This window comes from Pristiophorus japonicus, chromosome 11, assembly GCF_044704955.1.
Source record: "Pristiophorus japonicus isolate sPriJap1 chromosome 11, sPriJap1.hap1, whole genome shotgun sequence".
NCBI lineage: Eukaryota > Metazoa > Chordata > Chondrichthyes > Pristiophoridae > Pristiophorus > Pristiophorus japonicus.
Genome location: NC_091987.1, coordinates 192,913,168 through 192,923,798, shown reverse-complemented (window position 1 = coordinate 192,923,798; position 10,631 = coordinate 192,913,168). Strand labels below are relative to the sequence as shown.

General features: G+C 42.0%; 1 protein-coding gene across 1 annotated transcript; it reads right to left on the bottom strand.

The window, feature by feature from the left end:
• Window positions 1-454: 454 nt before the first annotated feature.
• Window positions 455-9,856, bottom strand: rbm7 (RNA binding motif protein 7). Its single transcript, XM_070894383.1, has 5 exons — window positions 9,650-9,856; window positions 9,065-9,227; window positions 8,242-8,332; window positions 6,949-7,051; window positions 455-3,816 (listed from the first exon to the last, which is right to left on the bottom strand). Exons 1-5 carry the CDS (start codon window positions 9,740-9,742, stop codon window positions 3,280-3,282), a joined length of 987 nt encoding a protein of 328 aa, XP_070750484.1. The 5' UTR covers window positions 9,743-9,856; the 3' UTR covers window positions 455-3,279.
• Between the last annotated feature and the right edge of the window lie 775 nt (window positions 9,857-10,631).

Here is a 10,631-nt window from a genome sequence, read left to right as displayed (position 1 = left end):
TGCAAAATGGCCAGAAGTTAAGCTCTGAAATTGTTGAACTCTCGAGGCCAGAAGGCTGTACCTCGAAACTGTTCCTCGAGTTTGCTTGAGCTTCATGGGAACAGTGGAGGAGTCAGGACGGAGATGCTGATTGAGGGATAAATATTGGCCAAGACACGGGTGCTCTTCAAAAAAAAAAGTACCATGGCCTCGATTTAACATCTCATCCAAAAGACTGGCACCTACGACAGTGCAGTTCTCCCTCAGTACTGGAATGGCAGCCTAGATTTTTGTATTCTAGTCTCTGGAGAGGAGAGTAGGGCTTGAACTCAACATCCTTAATCAGAGGCGAGAGTGCTGCCAACTGAGCCATGGCCAACACCATGGACATGGAATAGTTTCAAAGGCTACAGTATTAACAAAACGATGTAATATATTTATATATCTAGTTTAAAAAAACACACAATGAACAATAAAGGGAAAAAAAAACCCTTTACTTCCAAAATGTTGCTGGTTGTAGAATAGTTGTATGGTCTGTTCACAACTGTACAAGGGAAAAAAAAAGTGGCAATATAGTTCTTCATCTGCAAAAGTCTCAGATACAAAAAGGATCACAATATAACATAACTTGGGAGAAAAATACATTGTTCATGTATCAAAAAAGATTGATACACCAGTCAATTAATAGGACAGTACATTTGTCATTAAGAAATATGCTTGTGCATAGTATATGCCAAAGCTATCTTCAGGAACCAATAAATGTCTTCCTACAAAAGTATTTGAAATATTAAAAATTAACACTGCACATTTACAGACAAATTACAAGCTGTACAACAGCTAAATAGAACGCTGTAAAAACCTATGCTAAAATTTAGACAACGGTGCAATTTTTCCTACTAAAAATTCCACCATCTCCTCTTCCTCAATATAGCCGACACGTTAACTTTTTCATTTCAAAACCAAACAGGGGAACAAAGTCCAGAGCCAAGTAAAAATTAAATTTCAAATTACAGGAGAAACTAAATTACAAACACACATTTTACAAAGCAAAAAAAGTCATGATCAACGTCCCCTCTAATTTTTTTGTGCGCGTGGGCCATTCAAATTGTCACGCACGAGCGGTTATTTCCACTGAAAAGCCAGTGAGTGGCCCTGCACAGCCGCGCAGCTTAATGGGAACATTGGCTAGGATACACGAGTGAAGCAGCCACCATTTTCCTGGGAAAATTCCAGTCTTTTTCCCCCCGCCCCCCCACGAATCCACGAATAAATCAAAAAGGTTACATTAAAGAAATCTGTACAAAATGCCTTTTATTCTGGTTTCATTGAGGGCATAAAAATTATAAAAATTTTTTGCTGGTGTACTGAAGACCAGAGAATACATTCTTCTTCATATACAGCTGAAAAAGGGTACATAGAACAAAACCACCACCATCAGTTTCAGGTGGGGGAAAAGCAGAAAAATTTGATTAGATGTAATTTTAAAATGAAGAATGGTGAAAGTTAAAAGACAAATAATACCCAGCAGGAAATCCCTGCACTCTGCAATACAATTATTGCAACTAGAATTTACCTGCAATAGTGAACCATTCCCAAAAAGGAACCGTACTACCAGTATGAGGGCCCATACTGCTTTAAGGCAGTAAAATTAACAGCTTCCACTTATCTTGCATCAGTACAAACTTTTAAAAATGAGCTAATCAACTTGAAAGAAAACAGTGACAACTTTTGCCAAATAGGCACTCAAACACCCAACCACAGGGCACCAATCTACTTTGAAGTTTGGGAGTCTACCACCACTAGCTCCCTGCATTTACACATCCAATTGTGGTCTGTGATTCTGCCACTAGGATAAGAGCTGGGTTCAGAAAGTGCACTTGCACATCCCAAGCTGAGCAAATGCCAATGGAAAACTGCACTCAACAACTTTACCAGGAGCACGTGCTACTTTTCAGCTTAAAGTGAAGTGAAGAAACGGCGCATATTACAACCACCCGCCGAGTCAAATTCTGTATCTATCATTCCTGAAATTCCTCGCTGCATCCCATCCTTTGGGGCTCTACCCGCTCCAAACTTGATCAATACCCAACCTAAATTTGCTTCCTATTTTGAAAGTTTTTCTTGAAATGGGCAATTTTTTTTGGCGACTGTAGAGAAGAAAAAATCCAATCTTTTAAGTAATATTTTTACAGCACTGGTCATGGCTCAGTGAGTAAACCAATCATTCACTAACTTTAAAATCAGTTTAACATTAACCTGTAAATTATGAATAAAATATATAGTGGTCAATATAGTGAAATCCAGTTGAGCAGCTGATTTGTCCGGTATGCTCATTCTAAAAGAGGACTGGACAGCACAGACAATCTGTCATACGCGGGTGAGCAGCATTCTGCTTAGCAGACTGCATCTGGACTAGCCAGAATTAAACAAAACAAAGCACCAATTGGAAGAATGCCGACATTGAGGTCCACTGACATTCTGAGGTCCACATTGGAGGCAGGCTGAACATCTGATTGTTAACTGTGTACAGTTCTGATGAGTAAAGCAATGCTCATCCTTTCAACAAGAATAATCATTGCCTCTAAGAAGCATCATCAGAAGGTACAATGACTAGTCGGTACAACGGATTTTAAAAAAAATAGAACTTATGCTTGTATGAATTTTAGCACTCAATTTAAGTATTGTATCTGCGAGATCACTACAAGCAGGTACCACTCACGTGCAAGCTGAATGGGATATAAAATCACTCGTGATACACAATTATTTGCTCTGCTGTATGCTTACTTACTTTCTCTAAAAGTAATCTTATTTCTAGTTTATTGGCATACAGAATTAGTTGTGCATGTTTGAATTTTGGTTCAAATTTACTCCCCATGTAGACCACATGGTAACGTCACTAGGATGAGATATGAACTGAAAGTAGCTAGATAACTCGCCCCTTCCTCCCCCCCCCCCCCCAAACGGAGCACGATTCGAACATGGAATGTTTTACCACAAGCAGCAGAGGCAGAGACTAACATTAAACAGGAATTGGGTAGGTATATAAGTGGGAAGGGAACAGGACTGGATAGCTCCAGTTGAAGTGAACACAGTCACATGGGTCAAAGGGCTATGTGTGTTGCAAATTCGATGAACAGGGAACTACAGTGCAGACATCCCAATTTGCAGAAAAAATTACATCTATAAAATTTTAAACACCAAATGATGTTCCAGTTTAGTTTGCTTTCACTGAACATTATCAAATTCCAATCTTCAAAAAGAAAAGGTGATCAAAACCCCACCAATCCAACACTTAACAGTTTATTGCCAATTTCCTCGCCGTCTCCCACCTCTCGACTGCTCCCAACTTCTGTTGTGCTGAGAGCTTTGATCGTGCCGGAACTCGGACTCGCGGGTCCCCCTGTAGTGCCGGTCTGGGCTGTGTTCCTGGAAGCGAGCATCTCGGCTAAAACGGCTGTTATCCGAAGAGGTTTGGTCATGTCGTAACTCAGTCTCTCGGTTCCCCTTGTAGTGCCGGTCTGGACTCTGATCCTGGAAGCGAGTATCTCGGGTAAAACGGCTGTTATCTGGCTGATGAGAAGAATGTGCCTGCTGCCTCTGCGTGCCTGCTGATGACGACGATTTTTCTGAATGCCACATCACTTGTGAATTTGGACTGGGTGACCGTGACTGTGACTGTACAGGGGTGCTATAATTCTGATGTGCCGTTTGCTGGTTAGAAGGCATTCCGCGATTTGACTGCTGCAGGGTGGATCGATTGTTGACATTGGGCTGCTGCAATGAGGGACTGTAATTCTGTTGCCCTCCCCTGGCCTGTTGATGCCACATGTTGTTTATCTGGAAGTTAAATCAAACAGTTGTAAAAATCCACAGAATAGTCAGAACTGGCAAGAGCAATCAGTTGATCATTGAAAAGTCAAACTCAGGTACTCAATTTAAGTAAAACATGTGAAGGGTTTGATACAAGCAACAATTTGTACTTGTATAGAGCCTTGAACACAGTGAAAAGTCCCAAGGTACTTCACAGGAGTGTTATGCGATAAAAATTTGACAGCAAGGAGAAACCACTGGCCGGGGGGGGGGGGGGTGATCAGTAATCAGAGGACACAGATTTAAAGCAACTGCAAAGAACCATACAGGAGACAAAAGGAAGTATTTTCAGGGCTATTGGAAAAGAGCAGGGGACTGGAACTAATTGAATAGGCAAAATGGCCTCCTACTGCGCTATATGAATAGAAAAATGGACCATCGCTGTAAAAGCTGCCATACATCCATGAAGCTGCTTCACTACCCAGAGACACTGCAACATCATAAGCAGTCTCTCAAAATTTAGGAAGACTTGCTTCCACTCGAAAAATGAGTTTTTGGGTGACTGAACAGTCCCAATACAGGAATTACAGTCTCTGTTACAGGTGGGACAGACATTTGTTGAATAAAAGGGTGGATGGAACTGGTTTGCCGCACGCTCTTTCTGCTGCCTGCGCCTGGTTTCTGCATGCTCTCGGCGATAAGACTCTAGGTGCTCCGCGCCCTCCCGGATGCACTTCCTCCACTTAGGGCGGTCTTTGGCCAGGGACTCCCAGGTGTCAGTGGGGCATGACTGGTCTCAGCATGCTTGATCAATTTTCCTTTGAATATTTTTTGGTACGCGGTCCCTTTAAATTTGCTGTGCCATATCCGTTCAGCTGGTTGAGTGGCTTGTGCGGGACTTCCCGACGGGAAATATTGTGCGCAACAATTCTGAATTAAAACCATGCTACGCCCTAAATACTTAATGGATATCTAGAAAGGAATACAACATTTTAATCCGAGAAGCTCAAGCAAAATTATAAATCTTGCATTTCAACATTCATCTGAACTCTTAAATCATTGCCCTCTCTCAATGTCAGACAGACACTGAACTGGGTGCTCCATGTAATACCCACACTGCTGGATTAATGATACTACAAATTAGGTGATAATTTGGTTGCTAACCAAGAAATAAATCTATATATTGTGCAAGAGGCTCAAACATAATTCTCAAAAATTGGAGTCTTGCCTTTTTCCCCTTAAATTATTCAAATGTTTTTTTATTTAAAAAAAAGAGAAAAAACATCACGGTGGTGGCGTGGGTCTGGTCAACGCTCCTACTCCTCTGGCACCTGCTCTCCCCCCACCCCCCCTTTGAGCATCTCTCCTCGTTTCATCCCTCTCACTTCATTTAACATCTCATTCTCTACTGCCCACCCAAGTAATCAGGTTTCTCAAACATCTTCAGTTTTCTCTCTCTCGACATGTACAGATGACACCCAGCTCTACTTCACAACCAACTCTCAACCCCTCCACTGTCTCTAAATTGTTCGACTACGTATCCAACTTGATGAGCAGAAACTTGCTCCAACTAAATATTGGGAAGACCAAAGCCTAGCCACCGACTCCATCCCTCTCCCTAACTGAATTAGATTATTCGCAACTTTGGCATCATGTTTGACACTGAAATGTGCTTCCGACCACATATCCGCATCACCAAGATCACCTATTTCCACCTCAGTGACATCGCCTGACTCAGCTCATCTGCTGCTGAAAGAATCATCTATGCCTTTGTTATCTCTAGACTGGACTATTTCCGTGCACTCCTCACTGTCCTCCCACCTTGATAACTATGGTCATCCAAAACTCTGCTGCCCATATCCTAACTCGCACCAAGTCTCGTTCACCCATCACCGAGATTCCCTGTAAAAATTTTAGCCTGCGCAGCCCATTCAATATATTGCACATACATGGTTTTTACATTGAAAAGCCGGCTGCACAGGTTGCCTGGAGCAGGAAACATTGCATTTCACGCCTGTGCTCGCTGACCTATGGCTCCCAGGTAAACGTCTCTTTTAAAATTCTCATCCTGTTCTTCAAATCCTTCCATCCCCTCACCCCTTCATAGCCCTGTAACCTCGTCCAGCCCCTACAACCCTCAAGAGATACCTGCACTCTTCCAATTCTGGCCTCTTGCACAATTTTAACCACCCCACCATCGACAGTCATGCCTTGAGCTGCCGAGGCCCCGAGTTCTGGAATTCCATCCCTAAATCTCTCCACCGTGCTTTCCTCCTTTAAGACACGCCTTCATTTGCCCCAATATCCATACATGGCTCGGTGTCAAATTTTGTTTGATAACGCTGTGAAGTGTCTTGGGACATTTTACTAGGTTAAACGGCTCTATGTAAAGTTGTGGTTATATATTCAGTGGAAATAAACTGGAGGTATTGGGATAGGGAACGATCTTATAATATTGGTGAACGGGTCAATATCAGTCTAGTGCTTCCAGGTTAAAAAAAATTTGCAAAAAAAAGCTATTTTAAAAATTGTACATAGTTTTGGTGTGACTACATACAGAATCTCAGGTTTAGTTTGGTTCCCCTACTTCAAGGGGCCATGTTATGCCAGGGTTCCAGAGAGCAACAAAATTACTGCCAGACATGGGAGGAATGAACAATTAACACAAGACTGGGTAGGGTGTGTGGCCTGATAGAAGATATTATAATGGGATTTACATGAAAAGTAGGTACATCTATGCTCACATGCAACAGTAAGGTTTTGTCATGTATAGAAAGTCAGAACAGGGGCATAGAAAACTGCTAATGCAAAGGAAAACTTTAAAAAAGTTTCAAAGAGAAAGAGAAAAAGCTCAGTAATTTGCAAAAGATACATGGTTATTAAAGTGGTATTTTTAACCAGAAACTTAAAAAAAATGTTAAAGGGTCATGTCTCCATCCTGTTACTGCTCCTTCAACGGCATCTTTTCATTTGTGATTTTAAAATCCAGTACGCTCATAGCGCAGTTTATATATGATAAATAAATTAGGATACAATTGTGTACACATGTACAATAGTAGACTGCACCTTGAAATCTGTATTTCATGCAGGTTGAGAATAGTTTTATCCCAATAAACTTAGAACGGAAACAGATTTTTCAAAGGAAATGATTTCACTTACCATGACTTGCCTTTGAAGACTATCAGGTGAAGAAAAAGATCTCTGTACCAACAGTGGAGTTGCAAAGATTGGATAGCCCATATTATCCATTCCCCGATCAAGCCTGCCAAAAGGAGTGGAAGGGAAAAATTTAACATGGTCCAAGAAGCAATACAGACCAAATACTTCAGTACTGCGGGAGTCTGTTCAAGCCCAAGTAACTCAAATACTGTAAAAGCGATAGCATGTTAATATAGGGCCCTGGTGCTCTACAATCACACTCATCAACATGTTTCTCTCCTTAAACTTTCCCGTATTGCAATAGCATTGAGCCGACTACTTGGTGCTTTGAGCAGACACCATTCTTCGAATCCCCATTTTCTCCAACAGAAGTGGTGTGCAGGGTTTAGTGAATCCGCATTGATCTGAACTGTTACAGAAGCTCAGAGCCCAGTTGCAAGTGCCGATTACAATGTCTGAAATGCATGGAGTGTAATGAGCTGAAAATGAATGGCAGCCAAGAGATTGAATTTCATCCGATACCATTCAAATTAATTTATTAAAACAGAATTGTTGGCGCATATCTTTGATACAAACTTTAGAAACGTAGAAAATAGTGCCTCAAATTTCCTAGCACTAATACTTTATTCAGCACTTTGTAAATGGTATCTTGCAGGCACCAACCTTGGTGTTGAGACCATCTCCAAGCTGTGATTCCACACCAGCTTTTCTACACAACTCCAGCGAGATGTTTTCACCAAATACACAATGTCCAAAATATCTCCACATACCATGGAGCGGTGCCAATAGCCAGTATAGCTTCCAGCTCTAGCCACGAAAAGTATATAATACTGTAACAGTGCCATCAGCATGCGGCTGGCATTTAATAAGTAGCTGATTTTAGTCTAACAATTGAGTTTCTTCAAGACTTCAAAATCACAAAGACTCCACCAATATTCAGAATCTAAATTCAGACAGAACTGACAGTTGTTAAAGTTGGTAACTGGTAACTATTTCTGTCTTGTTTCCAGGAAAGCACCTGGTTTTATTTTGGTGTAACAAATATTCACAGAAAGGATGCCATGGCATCGTGAAAGCTCTACAACCCTTTGTTAATCAGTTTTAACCTCAAGTATTTTCATTACTTTTTACTTAAATGACTAATCGCAAGTTCTACCTACATGAAGTGGCTTGGCAAGTTCCAGATTTTTTTTTAAAGTTTGATATAGCAAATAGATGACATCCCTAGCCAGCAACAAGCAGAGCTGAAAAAATAAATAAAATAGCCAAACAATTACAAAAGGAAGTCTGTACCGATTATTATTGAATTGGTTCGAATTGTAAGGGCTGAGAGAAGCAGTTGAATTCTGCGACTGGTTTCCATCCCGAGATTCATGAACACTACCTAGGAAGAGAACAGAGGAAATTATTTTTTCAAATACAACAATTAATTTTAACTTTTCTGCATTACAAAAGACATTTTAAAGTGTATGGTAACTTATCGAGATTCAGTATCTATCTTTTGGCCGACTCGCCTTGTTTTTATCATTCCTAATTCTTTCCTTGCCTCACATTCTTCATTCCCTCAACACATGTTTACTAACAGATTAGCAGAAGTAGCATCTCCACTCCAGGTAAAACAATCCAAAGTTTGGCAGTACCACTCTCTATTTGCAGATGAGGTGATGGTTTAAAAGCTTGGTGTAGACATGCTAAATTAATGGTGACACACCGTGTGTATAGTCCAAAATAGTTCCACAAGCATACAAATAAAATCTAATTTATCTTTACAAGTGGGTCCATTACAGAATTATTGGCAGTAAAATAGACGAGAATATTTGAAGGTTAATTTTTCTATGGTGCATTAAAGTGCCCGCCCACTCGCCACTCGGAATTCTTAGTTTACCCGCACTATTCCCTTCCTAACAACTAGCTCAAATATTGGGGCACCCGGGAACAGAATTGCAGTCTTTCTAATCTGTAAAAATGTGCAGTAGAGAATTTAAAAATTACGACAAGTGAAAGTCGACAGACTGTAGATCAAAAATGAGGCAAACAGAATTTAAAACAATTACGAGATAAGCCAGGAACTAAGTTGCTAAACGAAATAGAAGCCATGGATTCCAGCACCCTTTACCTGATCTGAACTGGATCTTGATGGCCCTGCCGTACAGCTGAATGCCATTCAACAAGTCCTTCCCATAGTGGACCGACTCTTCGTGTTTAAAATTCACGAAGGCGAACTGCTTGGATTTCCCATCCTTGTCCTTGGGGATCTTTACGGCGATGAGTGGGCCGGCCTGGCAAACAGCAAAACGAAAAGGTAGGTGTGAGCATTTTCTATCCGGTCGAGAAACAAAAACTTGGGAAAAGTTGCATTGCGGATTTAGTGAAGCAAATCAGGGTTAAAACTACAGGGAGAGTTTGAAATACAATCTGCGCAATCTGTAGACCCAGAATAAAATCTCCTGGAACCCTTTCGAGTGCGAATACAACCCACACCAGGGAATTAATGGGAGAAGGAAACCTTTGTTTTAATTTAAGTTGTGCGTGATCGGTGGGAAAGTTCAAATGATTCAATATTTTAAATTGGAAGAAAAGCCTCGGGTTAACGCGAGTCAAGAGAAAGAAGCCGGGCGGAGACTCTAACACACGGCCCGCGGTTCCCAGCTCCGGGCAGAGCGGGAGCGGGAGGCCGCACTAGGCCGCGGCACAGCCTCACCTGCAGGAACAGCTCGAACAGAAGCTCCTCCGTCACTTTCCCGTCCAGGTTACCGACGAAAAGCGTCTTGTCCGCGTCGTTCGACACCCCCATGGTGCTCCCGACTCCGCTCGTCCCGCCGTTCCCATAAACCAGGCCCGAACCCGGCCCGCAATCCCGGATCAGGCGCCTTTTTATCCCGCTCGGCTCGCTTCCGCCCCGCTACACTGGTCCCCCAGACTCACTTCCGCCCCGCCAGCCTGGTCCGTCCAGACTCACTTCCGCCCCGCTACACTGCCCCCCCCCCGACTCACTTTCGTCCCGCTGCACTGGTCCCCCAGACTCACTTCCGCCCCGCTACACTGGTTCTCCCCTGATGTCAGATTCCAAGATTTGTTCATGAAGAGCAGGCCAAATAGCTTCTTGCATACGAATTTAATTTTAAAAGATACAATTTAAATTGAATGCATAATCAGGGCCTTGCAGTCATGAACATCAATTTAAAGTAAATCGGAGTTACATAAATACCAACCTAGAAAGTTGACAACTCAAGAACTGATTCTAAGCCTATGACATAATTACAAGGCTTTTGTAACCTACATTGTAGGTATAGCCATCGTTTCTTCACACCGATTGCAGAAAAAAAAAGATACCTGTACACATAAACCTGACTGGAAGATACATTTGTTGAAGTATGGGGAACAGTGAGGAGGGTAGTGAGAGCCTTCAAGAGGCTGGAGAAATGGATCAATACATGGAAGATGAAATTAAACTTAAGGAAGGATATACTAGCTTTGGAGGGGGTACAGAGACGATTCACTAGGCTGATTCCGGAGATGAGAGGGTTACCTTATGATGATAGATTGAGTAGACTGGGTCTTTACTCGTTGGAGTTCAGAAGAATGAGGGGTGATCTTATAGAAACGTTTAAAATAATGAAAGGGATAGACAAGATAGAGGCAGAGAGGTTGCTTCCATTGGTCGGGAAGACTAGAACTAGGGG

What these genes read in the sequence shown, in the direction of transcription:
- rbm7 (XM_070894383.1), bottom strand. Translation starts at nt 9,742, where the DNA reads ATGGGGGTGTCGAACGACGCGGACAAGACGCTTTTCGTCGGTAACCTG. An exon ending in TGTTCGAGCTGTTCCTGCAG is followed by an intron (nt 9,228 to 9,649) that starts GTGAGGCTGTGC and finishes GCTGTTTGCCAG; the next exon opens with GCCGGCCCACTCATCGCCGT. An exon ending in CAAGATCCAGTTCAGATCAG is followed by an intron (nt 8,333 to 9,064) that starts GTAAAGGGTGCT and finishes TTCTCTTCCTAG; the next exon opens with GTAGTGTTCATGAATCTCGG.